This window comes from Penicillium verrucosum (genome assembly GCF_028828655.1).
Source record: "Penicillium verrucosum strain IBT 35672 chromosome Unknown utg000004l_segment0_segment0, whole genome shotgun sequence".
NCBI lineage: Eukaryota > Fungi > Ascomycota > Eurotiomycetes > Eurotiales > Aspergillaceae > Penicillium > Penicillium verrucosum.
The window spans coordinates 179,553-193,713 of record NW_026643213.1 but is presented as its reverse complement, the minus strand read 5'-3'; the positions used below and the strand labels follow the sequence as shown (position 1 = coordinate 193,713).

The window sequence follows — 14,161 nt, the reverse complement described above, 5'->3', positions numbered from 1 at the left end:
CCTAGACGTTGGTTATTGAGCAATGCAAGCAACCCTTCAATATCGACCCATGAGAATGAAATTCTATCCATTTTTTTTCCGGTAAAAATCAAGTTGGACGAAGGAGGAAACATTGTTGGTCGACAGAAAAGAGGAGCAGGTCCATCACGTGGAAATGACGTCGGTGCTACCATTCCGATCCATCGATGGATTTCTCGTTGTATTTCTTAAGGATTCATGAATCCTGACAGAATGACTTGTGTCTATATTGATTTTCAGAAAATAGATAAATATATGTTCTCTACCTCCATGTGGTAAGTCAACAGCTCAATATCATCCAAGTATCAAGCAAACCATCCCAATACGACAAGTCGACAACAGACCTGAGTCTAGACCAAAACGTCAGAATACCAACTGATAAATCCAAGGACATAAACCGACTGCAGTTCATTCTTTCGCCCTCGAACCTTTAGACCGTGCAGTATGGAAACATCGCATACCTAATATTGCATACCACCAAACACCTACACAATGATCGGACTTCTAGCCCTAACCTCCATCCCAACGGTGACAGGCGTATCCCTCGCGTCTAGCGAGCAGCGCAAAGCAAACCAGCGCAAAGAAGAGGCCCGTCGCATGGTGAAGTTCAACATAGTAGCAGAATGCGACGGGGACACAGACGATGACCGCGAATTAAACGGGATGACTGTTGTTGTAAGAGACGAAAAGGTACGAATCCCCAATGCAAACCCAGATGAAGACTCCACAGACATCACAGACATCATAGTCCCTCTGGACGTCATAATCAGAGCCTAAATCCCAGACTAGACTAACACTATCACCCCCCCGCAGGTCTACCTCGCCAACCCAGATCCCTCCAAACGATCCCCACCGGCTTTCACAGCCCTGGCCTTCTATATCGAGTATCCAGAGCCGGAAGAATTAAAATACCTCAAGCGTGAGCGTGGCCTCGGCCTCCCGACTTACGTCCAGGATAACCCGCCCCTTCTCAACTGGATCTATGCAGATATCAAAACTCATGAATTGCGGTACGGAAACCGGTCGCAGAGTGTAGAGCAGCTAGTCGAGCCGTGGGACTGGTGTAAGAATGAGAAGTTCATTTCGCTGAAAGGGAAGCTGAATTCTTTTATTGCGGTTGAAGAGGAGATGGGTGAATGGGCGTTATATTATGATCGTGATGGCGATGAGCTTGCGCGCGTTCTTGAGGAGCAGGGATTGTTGGATTGTCCTTTTGTGCCTGTCAAGTTGGCGAGGAAGGTTGTTGAATAGAAGCCGCCGCCACCGCCGCCTGCTCAGGCTAGTCAAGGGAATAGTCAGAGTCAGAGCCAGAAGTAGATATCATGACTAAGACGGGGGAGGTACTTTAATATGTTTGTACTTCATGGGATGACTTGATGACTTGATGCGTTTATGATATGATCGTGATTATGGGAATACCGAGGAATAGTGTATTGTACAGTAAAAATTTGAGCATTTAATCATCCAATCCACCCCAGCTACCAGCATCGCTGACATTGCCGCTAGCCGCTGTTGCAGCTTTCCTGTTGCGACTGGCCTCGATAGCACCCCTTTTGTTATTCTCCATGCGACGTTCAAAGCCACTCTTGGTACTGATTCTCATGCCGCGAGCGCCCTTTCCATCCTCCTCCTTATCAGTCAATCTCGGGGCCTGGCGCGCCTTGACACCGTGCCTCTTCATATCCTTCTTGCTGTTCTTGCTCAGATTCGGCAGAGCGTCGAGCAGCCATTTCTGGATGGATTTGTCGCCTTCTTCCCCGCCGCGTAGCTTCTCGCTGACGTCGATGATGTTGGCAATGCTCTTCACGTAGGGAATGTCTTCCTTCGTGTAGTAGGTGACGGCGATACCGCCTTCGCGACCAGCACGACCGGTTCGCCCCACGCGGTGGACGTAGACGGCGGCCGAGTTGGGGATATCGTAGTTGACTACGCCGTTGATACCGCGGAAGTCAACGCCACGGGCGAGCAGATCTGTCGTGACCAAAATCCAGATCTCGCCTTTGCGGAAGTCGCGCATAATGTCGGAGCGTTGACCGTCGGAGAGATCGGAGTGGAGAACTGCAATACGGGAGGATCCACCTGCTTCGGCGGGGATATCATATTTGAGTTCGGAGTGCAGGGCCACTGCACGGGGGATGGTTTGTGTGAAGATGAGGAAGGGGGGGCGAAGGCGGATATCTGATGCTGAGGCTGCAGCGGGACGAAGAAGTTGGCGAAGTCCCATCAGTTTACCCTGCTCTGTTGCTGCGTACACGAGTTTGTGGTCGATGTTGGGGATTGCAGAGTCTTTCAATCCAACAACCAAACGAAGTAGTGCATGTGGATCGCGTGGCTTTTGTCCAAGATCTCCCAGTCGCTCTCTAATAGTTGACTTGGTGAGATCCTCGATATTCGATCCCATGGTGGCTGACCAAAGGCCGACACGCAAGTCGGGGTGTGAGCATGATTTCCAGATATCGAGGGTTTGTTCCCGGAACAACGGGTCCAGGAGGACATCGGCTTCGTCCATAACTAAACTCCGCACTAGAGGTAATGTTGCCATGGCGGTCGTCCGATTCGCGGAAAGAGCATTGACCAGCATCAGAGGTGTAGTGACAAGAATATCACTCTTAGTGACCGGGATGTTGGCGCGCTCCTTTGCTGACTTGTTTTCGGCCTCTTCATCTTCCGACCCGGATGATTCCTCGTTGTTCTCTTCAAGAACATTGGCACCAGCATCTCCATCATCTCCAACACGCATACCCTTTCTCATCAGTGTGATCTTCACGCCAGTTCCAGCCACTAGCTTGCGGCCCTCGTTGACAATCTGGCTTGCAAGTTCCCTGGTGGGTGCCACAACCAGAGACAAAATACCATGCTCGTCGGGGTTTGAGTGGTGGTGTCGAACGATTTTGTTGATTACAGGGATCAAGAATGACAATGTCTTTCCGCTGCCAGTGGGCGCAACAACCAAAAGATCTGGCTCGGAAGGCTCTCCAAGAAGCAATGGTAGGGTTCCAAGCTGAACCTCTGTGGGTACGGTAAATCCTTGCTCTGCAACGTTCTCTGCGAGTCGCGAGGAGATCTTGTATTTAGAGCGGAGTTCCTTGAAGTTAAGCAGGGGCTCCGGGAATAAGCGTCTGGCACGCTTCTGCTCCTTCTTACTGAGAGTCGGCGCCTCTTCTTTCTTTGACTTCTTCTTTTTCTTCTTGGAATCTGTGGTAGATGTAGGCTGGATTTGGATCTCTTCCAAGTCGCGCATATCTGTAACCTTGATCTTGTGTGAATTCAAGATAGTGCGACGCTCCACTTCATCCATGGAATCATCGTCATCGGATACGGCATCCTGAGCAGACACTTTCTGATCGTCCTCGGTCGCAACAGCGGTTTCCGTCACACTGGCTGCAGGGCGCTTGTTTGAACTGAAAAAGTCGAGATCGGGGACATCTTCCTCATCTTGTTGGACAGCAGCGCTTCTTTTTCTTTTTTTGCCATTCTTGGCAGACTCGAGCTTGTCGGTCTCCGCGGTCCGGAAGAGCTGCGGGTTGGCTGCTTTCCCAGTGGAGGGCAGACGAGAATCCGAAGCCGATGAGGCGGGCTTTAATTTTGTTGACCTAGTCAACAATCTGAAGGCATCCATATCTTTTGTTGGGTTGAGTCGAAAATGGTCGTTGATCTTTCGAAAAGAAAAAAAAGTGGTTCGCCGACTTTCCTCCCGGGCCAATCATCGTTGTGCATCCGATATCACCGCCGAGGTGGACAAAACAACGAGAAGAATAATTTCGATCGGTGGAATACATGTTGGGATATAATAGACATACCTAGGTACCATATCAGGACTACTGTTCGTACCCAGGGGATCTGCATGATTACAGAGAGGTTTAAAGGGGAGGGGGAAAGGGAAGAATAAGAAGAATACAGAATAAACCAGTCGAGAACAATGGTCCTTTTAAAGATTACAATTGACTGGACAACCCAATAGATGTTACACTTTCGGAGAGCACAAACAGCACAGGGAATGAAATTGCAGTAACAAGGTCTATCTCAGAGACAACAGTTTAAATTCCATCGTCTATCATACACAGCGCAGGAAGATTAACATAGGGAAAAAAAGGAAAGGACGATTCTCTTCTATCCACATCCACTTAGTGCGCGTGCGCAGGCTCGCCACGGTAACCAACAATGTTCATGCGACCGATCATCTCGCCAACAGTGAAGAAGCCAATGACCTCAGCGGCAGTGACACCGGCGAGGGCCAACTGCTTGGGGCTGGCGTTGCGGACAGAGGCGAGGACAGTCGAGGGGGAGGGGAGGGTCTTGAGGGCGGCAGGGTTGCTGATGAAGGGCTGGAAGTAGGACTGGAAGGTGGCCAGGTTGCTAGGAGGAATTGTTAGATTGGGAGTAAAGGGTCGAGTACCCGAGTCCGACTTACGGAGGAGCCATGTTCTGGCCACGGAACACCAGTCTGCCGAGCTCAATTCCGACCTTGGAGTAGTAGAGGGTAGGGGGGATCATAGCTAAATTGATTGATGGTTAACTATGCACCTTATGCAAATGTAATCCGCGGATTGAAGGTCAACAAGGAGGTTGGGATTGGGTGGCACAATTCCAACCGGATCGACCGGTCAATCATTGGCTTTCTCATAAATGAGTGCCCAATATTCCAACCCTCCATTGTAGCCATCCAAACAGGAGGAAAATCAAGAGTGTCCCTTACAATCGACGAAAGAGATGACCTTGCCGGCGGGTCCACCGACCTTGCGCAGGGCACCAGCGGCGTTGGAGATGGCAGGACCAGCGGAGGCAGAGACCTTGGAGAGACCCTCAGAAGCCTTGGAAGCAGTTGAGGAAGCAGTCTCGCCAGCCTTGGAGGCAGCCTCCGAGGTGGACGAGGCGTGTCTGACGACGGTTCTCCGGGTCAGGAACTGCGATTGCCGCAGGACGGCACGGGTGGCGGCGGGCATTTTGTATACTGCGGAGGAAATGAGTGGAAAAGAAGGAGTAAGCAAAAGACACCCGAAGCAATCGCTAATAGGAGGGCAGTATGATCTAATGATCTGGAGTTTCGCGCAACGACAGAACCAGATGAAGATTTGACGCTCGGGAACTTCAGGAATTGCTAGTCACGTGAGCCACCTTTGCAAACAAACAATATATTCTCTACAGATTTTGGGGCGAATTTAGAGAATTGAAGGAATTGAAGGAATTTATCGACTTAGTATTTGCAAATTAAAACTCATCTTGCTTGGGGGTGTGAATCTGAAAGTGAATAGGGACCTTAACACCCTACTTACTATAGCATGGTACATCCGGCCCCATTAGTTGAATCACAACCTGGAACTATAATCCGGTTCGTAGATTTAAGGTGATAGTTATAGTTATATATTTTTCCCTTCTCAGAAGACTCATAAGTATAAAGGCTTCTTTGTTTAGAGAAATACACTGTGAAATTGGCCTGCAGGAAATTTCCATTTTGAAGCTGTTATAAGCCAAAATATATATATAATGCAATATCCCGTAAAGCTGCACTATTTGTTTTCTGTTATCAAAAAATTTGAGTTAAGAAAAAAAAAAAAAAATATGACCCAGAACATGTGCCAAGAATAATAGATAAATGATATATTGAGAAAGAAAGAATGAGTACGGTCGAACTTATTATAAAAAAGGCAGCTGGCGATTCTATGTTGTGTTGTTGTATAGTTATAGGCTAGAGAGAACGGCTTGACTAACGTAGAAGTTGCCTAGGGAGGGACCTATATAAGAAGCAATCCCTTTCCGGTAGTTATGAATGATGCTACAGTAAATAATAACCATCCAATTAGATAGATATACACACACATTTACTTTAGGCATTTATCATCAGTTCACAACTGTGACACTACCCAACAACCGTAGCAGTCAGCCTAATGGACAATCGTACAGGATGAAACTGGGCGTATACTTTGTCTCACACAATCCTACCTATATCCTTGGATGTAAGTAGTCAGATGATAATAATTGTTACATGGCTTCTCGTTCTGCCTTGAAATATCCGAGAGTATGGTTACTGGATCCCGGTAGGCTTGGAACAGGGAACAGAGTAGCCATGCATGGTAGGACATATCAAATCTATATTGTACTTGTTGGTATCATATACAACATATTTATATAGTTGAGAGTACCTATGTACAACATACTTGATTTCCTCTGCCACTTCTTGGCGTTCTCTTTCCGTATTAGTGCTCAGACCTTGCCGCTTTTTGCTCACTAAGTAAATCTGAGCATACCCCTAAGCGCTCTGATCCGCTCACTGAACATTACATAAGCGCTATCTTTATTATACCTAGGTAGTATTTTTTGAGAATGGTGGGTGGTAATAAAGAGATTCTAACAAAGAGACATGGCACTGGGTAGGTCAATAAAACTGCAATAGATAAAATAATAATAATAAACATTATATAAGCAAAGTGGTCACGGTAAGCTGTCCCAACTACAAAAGCTGACGGGGGGTTATCGTGACCTATTTCAAGTGGGGTACCCTGTCTTGGCCGCTCCACCTCGACCTCTAAATCCCCACCACCCAAAAAGCCCGTCTCCGAAGCAGTCCCAATGTCATCCCCATTCTCGACTTGGTTCCTCAAGGGCATCAACCCCGGGACTGTTATCACTCTAAATCAACCTGTCTCTTCCCAGTGGAAGATCATCAAGAAACTGAACGAGCATGAGTTTCAGGTCAACAAGGAGGAAAACGATGACTATGGCTTCTGTTCTTTCGCCTCGGCCAAGTTCCAATGCTGTGACCCCAAACAACCTTCAATGAAAGCCTTCATGCGAATGTATATTCAAGTTCCCCATCGAAAAACTGAAATGGATGATGCGAATACCAGGGGCCAACAAGCCACAACATTCACCCCGCCAGAATTAATCGCCTATCGGGACCTCACCCAAAAGCACTCGAGTAACACACCCAAGCTCATTGGATACAAGACTGGTACCCAGGATCGGTCAGGGCTAGTTCCTGGTGGGTTTATTACCTGGCTTGTTTGGGAAATCGTTCCAGGGCAACGCCTCGGACATAGCAATGGCGCTGGTCCATTCTGGGCTCTTGAAGGCGATGAAAGAGAGCGAGTCCGCACAGAGTTTGTCAAGGCTCTTCCGTTAGCCGATATTTCTTCTCTATCTTTATCTGCACTGAATCTGACTATTATCCACGGTCTAGGAAGCTAGTAGAGAACGGATGGTTCCCTACTGTGTCTAGGGCAAGAAGTCTAGTTTGGCACCGGGACACTGAAACACTGTATGTTACTTCCGCGTCATCTTGCCCAGTTTTGCTTACTTACTGATGTACTGTAGCTACTTTGTTGGACGCTTTAGCAAGGCCGGCAAGCGCAAACGTCCTGTCGAGGTTGCCGAGTGGATAGCGACTTTCGAGCTCGCTAAACCTGTCCCTCCAGTCAGATGGGGGGATGACGACTGGGATAAAGATACTTCGCACTGGGAATGGTAGCTGGGGAAGCAGAATTGTTCGTTCCACCTCCTATTGACATTTGCTATGTTATGCTAGGAAATAATAGCATATTTAAGTGAGCAGACATGGCGAACGCTCCATTTATCATAAGAATATTACGTACAATGATTAACAAGACAGTAGCCTCTTAGACGAAAACCGTCCACTTTTGGTTCCGCATGCCTGTGCTAGTGTTGTAGTCGGAGTCTATCTATTCTCAGGTGTGTGAATAAATAGGATGGAGTACCTGAGGCTATCAAATAAGTTTGCACTGTTTGTCTCGGAAAAAAAGCATTTGCTCCACTGGAAATTCACCCTCCGCCGGAGAATTCCCTCTCTTGACCCAATTCTCACTATACATACTACTAGTATATACACATATGGAACTTGAATCAGAAACACTTCTCAGGGTCTTCAGTATGAACTGAAAGATAACCAGGGGAAATAACCTGAAGGAAAATTGAGAGAACATTAACATATTAACATAGATTAACATATTAACCGATAGCCGATCAAAGAATTCGGCCCGAGAACTTGAGAGCGGACAAGGGTTGCCCAATTCAGACGGTAAAAAGCAGTTGAATTCCCCCGGTTAAAATCGAAACCCCCCTCCACTCCACTTTTTTTCGTTACTCCATCTATCATGGGGTTGAACAGTATGAGATCACAGGACACGGATTTTTTTTGGAGGGGGTTAGGTATTAAAGTGCCTGTTCCCTCTCGTATTAATGCATTTATCATCCATTTTCCTTCTCTTTCCCCCTCCTACACTATACAATGTCTTCCGCAACCGTTACCAAGACCAACATCGGTGTCTATACCAACCCCAAACATGATCTTTGGATTGCCGAGTCCAACCCGACAGTAGAGGATATCAATGCTGGCAAGGGTCTGAAGGCTGGTGAGGTCACAATTGAGGTGCGTAGCACCGGTATTTGCGGATCCGATGTGCACTTCTGGCACGCCGGCTGCATTGGCCCTATGATCGTCACGGGAGACCATGTCCTCGGTCACGAATCTGCCGGTCAAATTCTCGCTGTCGGCCCGGATGTCACCCACCTCAAGGTCGGCGATCGTGTTGCCGTTGAGCCCAACGTTATTTGCAACGCCTGCGAGCCCTGTCTGACCGGTCGCTACAACGGTTGCGTCAATGTCGCTTTCCTCTCCACACCGCCTGTCGATGGCCTGCTCCGGCGATACGTTAACCACCCCGCCGTTTGGTGCCACAAGATCGGTGATATGAGCTATGAGGACGGTGCTATGTTGGAGCCTCTCAGTGTGAGCTTGGCGGCTATCGAACGCAGTGGGCTGCGTCTGGGTGACCCTGTGCTTATCACCGGGGCTGGCCCTATCGGTCTGATCACTTTGCTCAGTGCACGCGCTGCTGGTGCCTGTCCCATTGTCATCACTGACATTGACGAGGGCCGTTTGGCTTTTGCCAAGTCCCTGGTTCCTGAAGCGCGCACCTACAAAGTGGAGATTGGCAAGTCGGCCGAAGAGTGTGCCAATGGTATCCTTAATGCCCTGAATGACGGTCAAGGTTCTGGCCCTGACGCCCTGCGCCCCAAGCTGGCCCTGGAGTGCACCGGTGTCGAGAGCAGTGTCAACTCCGCCATCTGGAGTGTCCAGTTCGGTGGTAAGGTGTTTGTCATCGGTGTCGGCAAGAACGAGATGACCATTCCCTTCATGCGTCTCAGCACCCAGGAGATCGACTTGCAGTACCAGTACCGCTACTGCAACACCTGGCCTCGGGCCATTCGCCTGGTTCAGAACGGTGTGATCGATTTGCACAAGCTAGTTACTCACCGCTACTCTATCGAGAACGCTCTCAAGGCCTTTGAGACCGCCGCTAATCCCAAGACTGGCGCCATCAAGGTGCAGATTATGAGCTCAGAGGAGGATGTCAAGGCTGCCACCGCTGGACAGAAGTTTTGAGTGAAGAGGGTGGAAAAAGATGAGCGGTATTTGAGAACATCAGCGGGTTTCTGTTGGGATCAAGAGCTGTTGGCGTTGACGATTTTCTTTTTTTTTATATTCATGAATGATGCCTAGAGGATGCCCTTGGGCAGAATAGAAAGCCCATGAAATGGCAATTTTATTTCAAATTATTGGATTATTGGGTTGAATGTAGGTCAAGGAACTGGAGACGATCCTTAAGGTAACAGATGACAAGCCTTGGGGACCCTGCAAGTCAAAAAGCATCCCACATCATTTTCGGACTTGAGAAAAGCAACTGAACTAAAAATAGGACCCTGCAGGATGAATCTGCAGAATAAACCTGGAGCTATTGAAGCTACTGTACAGAGTACCTACAACCTACAGACCCAAAATCAGGAATCACAGCCGACAGGGAACATGCGATAATTGTCCATTTTCCTGCACAACCACCTTGGAAGAACCTTTGGTCGATGTGACAGAGCAATTGTCAATGCAGTCATCATGTGGCCAAGAAGTGAATCTCACTCTACTCCGTAGCATCCCCTTGATCAATGTCGTATCACCCCACAGTTACCCTCAATTTTGATCTGGGCCAGTGCATCCCTTAAAAGGGTGCACTGTCCCTCTTGTCAATCTACGATATTCAGTGTATTCTGCTGTGTTCATGCTGTGTTTGCTTTGTGCTTCAATGCCCGCCCGATTTTAAACATGAAAGGCACATTGTTTCTCCTGGCTCCCCTCGTGGGTGCCGCTGTCCTGGGATCGACATCACAGTCTGACAGTTGTCCTGGCTATAGAGCTTCTAATGTGAAGCAGTTAGGTCAAAAATTGACGGCTGACCTTGATCTTGCTGGGGATGCCTGTAATACCTATGGAACAGATCTTCCAAACTTGAAGCTTCTTGTAGAAGCACAAACTGGTATACTATATCCCCATACTTACAGATGAAGTAGGAATGTATGCTCACCATTCTACTAGAAACACGCCTCCATGTCATGATCTATGATGCCGATGAGGAGGTCTACCAAGTACCAGACTCTGTTCTTCCCAAACCCAAGAGCGCAACAGATCCTCAAAAGGAGTCCGCTCTTCGCTTCGACTACAAAGAGAATCCCTTTTCATTCCGAGTTCTGCGCGGGGATGAAGTGCTTTTCGACACTTCTGACACCAATATCATCTTCCAATCTCAATACTTGAATTTGCGCACTTGGCTTCCCAATAATCCTAACCTGTATGGTCTAGGCGAACATAGTGATTCACTGCGTCTGCCTACCACTAACTATACTCGCACTATCTGGAACCGTGATTCATATGGCGTCCCTTCCAACTCGAACCTCTACGGCACTCATCCTATCTACGTTGATCATCGCGGAGAGAAGGGCACCCATGGGGTCTTCTTTTTGAACTCGAACGGCATGGACATCAAGATTGATAAGACTGCCGATGGCAAACAATACCTCGAGTATAACACCCTTGGCGGTGTCCTAGACTTCTACTTCATGGCTGGTCCGACCCCCAAGGAAGTTAGCGAGCAGTACTCTGAGGTCGTTGGTCTTCCTGCTATGCAAAGCTACTGGACTTTTGGAGTATGTTATTCCCACATCGGATTCCTGAAATTGTATTCTAATTAGCATTCCTCTAGTATCACAACTGCCGATATGGCTACCAGGATGTCTTCGATGTCGCCGAGGTAGTTTACAACTATAGCAGTGCTGGAATCCCACTCGAGACTATGTGGACCGATATTGATTATATGAGTGCTCGACGGGTATTTACTCTAGACGACGAGCGGTTCCCTGTCGATAAGATGCGCGAGTTGGTTTCGTACCTTCACAAGAATGACCAGCACTACATTGTCATGGTCGATCCGGCCGTCAGTAACTCTGGTAAGTGTTATACTTACTTGCTTCCCCTTAGATTCTGCTCTAATAGTGAGTGTGGTACTAGACAACGGCGCCTTTAAACGAGGCCACGACCAGGGCGTCTTCCTGTACCGTGACAATGAACGGAATGAACTCTACGAGGGTAAGTCCACCAACAGAAGCACAAGACTCACATTACTGATAGAATATCTCCAGGCGCCGTCTGGCCCGGCCTAACCGTCTACCCAGATTGGTTCAACAAAGACACACAGAGCTATTGGAACTCAGAATTCAAGCGATTCTTCGACGCAAGAGACGGCCTCGATATCGACGGTCTATGGATCGACATGAATGAAGCTTCAAACTTCTGCCCATACCCCTGCAAAGACCCAGCAGGGTACGCCAAGGAGAACGACCTACCCCCAGCGCCTCCACCAGTCCGAGTACCTCCCCGCCATATCCCCGGTTTCCCAGCTAATTTCCAGCCTGGGTCTTCTTCATCTGGGACTTCTTTGTCGCGCCATGCGAAGAGAGGTGATACTGTTCCCGAGACGCGTAGTGTCAGCGAGAAACGAAGCCTCGGTGAAAAGGGAAAGAAGGTCGGCTTGTCTGGTCGAGATCTTATTAACCCGCCTTATCAGATCGCAAACGAGGCTGGTTCAATTAGCAATAAGACTATTAATACGGATATCATTCATGCCGGTGAGGGTTACGCTGAGTATGACACGCACAATCTCTACGGAACTAGTAAGTCCCCCGTCTTCATTATCGGAACCTTTCTAACACCAAGGGCTAGTGATGAGCTCGGCTTCCCGCCAAGCAATGTTGGAGCGTCGACCCGATGTGCGACCTTTGATTATCACACGTAGTACCTTCGCCGGAGCAGGCTCTCATGTTGGTCACTGGTAAGATCAGAAAGAATAACCCCCCAAACCAGCAATACCAGATAGAATCCACATATACTAACCCAATTCCCCCTCCCCCAACAGGCTCGGCGACAATTTCAGCCAATGGGATAAATACCGTGTGTCAATCCCGCAGATGCTAGCCTTCGCCTCGATTTTCCAGATCCCAATGGTCGGCAGCGACGTCTGCGGCTTCGCCGGAAATACAACGGAAGAGCTCTGCGCGCGCTGGGCAATGCTCGGCGGCTTCTATCCGTTCTATCGGAATCACAACGAGTTCGGTACCGTACCACAGGAATTCTACCGCTGGCCGACGGTGACAAAAGCCGCGAAGAAGATCATCGATATCAGATACCGTCTTCTCGATTACCTGTATACTTCCTTCCATCGTCAGACCTTGACGGGTAGTCCGTTCCTCCAGCCGCTTTTCTATGTCTACCCACAGGATAGCAAGACCTTTGACAACGAGCTGCAGTTCTTCTACGGTGATTCCATTCTCGTCTCGCCTGTCTCGGAAGAAGGCGCTACCTCTGTCGACGCCTATTTCCCTGATGACCTTTTTTATGATTGGTTCACTGGTGTTGCGGTGCACGGCGATGGGTCTGTCAAGACCATTACTGATCTCGCTGTTACCGATATCCCGATTCATATCCGGGGTGGGAGGATCATTCCCCTCCGTACGGAAAGTGCTAAGACGACGACGGATCTGCGTAAGCGCGGCTTTGAGATTCTCATTGCGCCTGGTGTTGATGGGTCTGCGGAGGGTGAGCTTTACATTGATGATGGCGAGTCGATTCGGCCGGATGGTGCGACGGAGATTCAGTTCAAGTACCAGGATGGTAAGCTTCAGATCCAGGGTCGGTTTGGGTATCGTCCCAATGTGGTTGTTGAGGCTGTTACGCTGCTTGGGCAGAGACAGAGTGTTACGAAGAAGGTCCAGATTGAATTGACTGGGCCTGTTGAGGTGACTCTGTGAGTTTCCAAGGTTGCGTGTTAGGGCTATGGGGGTTGGATTATGAGTTCCAAGGTTCGGTAGTTTTGAAGGCTGTTTTTAGATTGCGGGATTCACTGTTTGGGTTAATCCCAAAGGTTTTTCCGGGGTACCTTGGAACATCACATTCTTTAGGTAAAGTCTAAATGCCACACGTTCTTCTTTTTTTTATTTTTACTCAAATTCTGATTCATCGATGCGAGCGAGTATTTTTACTCGGCGTACGGAGTAAAATGAAGTTAAACGGTGATTGGATGCACCAACTAACGTTCCTGCATCTGAGCCCCATAGCCAAGCAGGTGAGTTAGCAATCACATGTATAAGTACGTGTATTCTGTATTCTGTACAACATATGTGTATTTTATATAACTAAATAATGATACCTAGTTAGGTAAATCATTCATTGAACAGAAACCTGAACACAATAACTAACCCCTTGCATAGCCTTGCATAAGGTCAGGAGGGGGACAAGACAATGTCCTTGATAACAACGAAAATTTCAACTCTTTCAACTCTTGGAGGGATAAGAATAACTCCATCAGACTGAGAATAATAGGGCACTACTACTCCGTATTCTACATCGGCTATTCTAAGGAAAAAGTCTCAGCTCCGAGTGAGGTAGTATTGGCACTAGTTTAGGCACAGGCCGCTAGTTCCTGAGTCATCTGCCAGTAAGAAACCCGTGGAGCTGTGAACTTTGTATTCAAAATTGGTTATTATTAGTATCGGATTTGCCGTATTGGGACTGTGTATACAATATATTGTATGAGAAAGGGTCTTGGATAAAACCCTCATATTATAGACTGTGGTTGGCCCGTGTTTTATGATTGCATGGATGTTATATTGATGATAGACATTTAATTTAATTAACTACAATAATGCTATCCAATAATGAAGCCATATCCATGGGGGATTGATGTGAGGGTGTACGGAGTACAATGTAATAAATGTCATGGTTGGAATTGTAATATAAAAAGTCGAA

General features: G+C 47.9%; 6 protein-coding genes across 6 annotated transcripts; 4 read left to right on the top strand and 2 right to left on the bottom strand.

Annotated features, from left to right (window-relative positions):
• Nucleotides 1-510: 510 nt before the first annotated feature.
• Nucleotides 511-1,269, top strand: N7516_009558 (uncharacterized protein; the record flags this gene model as incomplete). Its single annotated transcript, XM_057222277.1, has 2 exons — nucleotides 511-765; nucleotides 832-1,269. The coding sequence occupies 2 exons, from the start codon at nucleotides 511-513 to the stop codon at nucleotides 1,267-1,269; spliced, it is 693 nt and encodes a 230-aa protein (XP_057069498.1).
• Nucleotides 1,270-1,474: 205 nt separating this feature from the next.
• Nucleotides 1,475-3,637, bottom strand: rok1 (RNA-dependent ATPase ROK1; the record flags this gene model as incomplete). The annotated part of the gene is made up of 1 exon (XM_057222276.1): nucleotides 1,475-3,637. The coding sequence occupies one exon, from the start codon at nucleotides 3,635-3,637 to the stop codon at nucleotides 1,475-1,477; it is 2,163 nt and encodes a 720-aa protein (XP_057069497.1).
• Nucleotides 3,638-4,142: 505 nt separating this feature from the next.
• On the bottom strand, nucleotides 4,143-4,961 carry N7516_009556 (F1F0 ATP synthase subunit g; the record flags this gene model as incomplete). Its single annotated transcript, XM_057222275.1, has 3 exons — nucleotides 4,143-4,374; nucleotides 4,430-4,514; nucleotides 4,715-4,961. The coding sequence occupies 3 exons, from the start codon at nucleotides 4,959-4,961 to the stop codon at nucleotides 4,143-4,145; spliced, it is 564 nt and encodes a 187-aa protein (XP_057069496.1).
• Nucleotides 4,962-6,585: 1,624 nt separating this feature from the next.
• Nucleotides 6,586-7,483, top strand: N7516_009555 (uncharacterized protein; the record flags this gene model as incomplete). Its single annotated transcript, XM_057222274.1, has 3 exons — nucleotides 6,586-7,133; nucleotides 7,196-7,273; nucleotides 7,330-7,483. 3 exons carry the CDS (start codon nucleotides 6,586-6,588, stop codon nucleotides 7,481-7,483), a joined length of 780 nt encoding a protein of 259 aa, XP_057069495.1.
• Nucleotides 7,484-8,260: 777 nt separating this feature from the next.
• On the top strand, nucleotides 8,261-9,418 carry N7516_009554 (NAD(P)-dependent alcohol dehydrogenase; the record flags this gene model as incomplete). The annotated part of the gene is made up of 1 exon (XM_057222273.1): nucleotides 8,261-9,418. The coding sequence occupies one exon, from the start codon at nucleotides 8,261-8,263 to the stop codon at nucleotides 9,416-9,418; it is 1,158 nt and encodes a 385-aa protein (XP_057069494.1).
• A 711-nt stretch (nucleotides 9,419-10,129) lies between these two features.
• On the top strand, nucleotides 10,130-13,164 carry agdC (putative alpha-glucosidase; the record flags this gene model as incomplete). Its single annotated transcript, XM_057222272.1, has 7 exons — nucleotides 10,130-10,340; nucleotides 10,400-11,007; nucleotides 11,064-11,307; nucleotides 11,354-11,446; nucleotides 11,500-12,030; nucleotides 12,074-12,188; nucleotides 12,273-13,164. The coding sequence occupies 7 exons, from the start codon at nucleotides 10,130-10,132 to the stop codon at nucleotides 13,162-13,164; spliced, it is 2,694 nt and encodes an 897-aa protein (XP_057069493.1).
• Nucleotides 13,165-14,161: the final 997 nt, after the last annotated feature.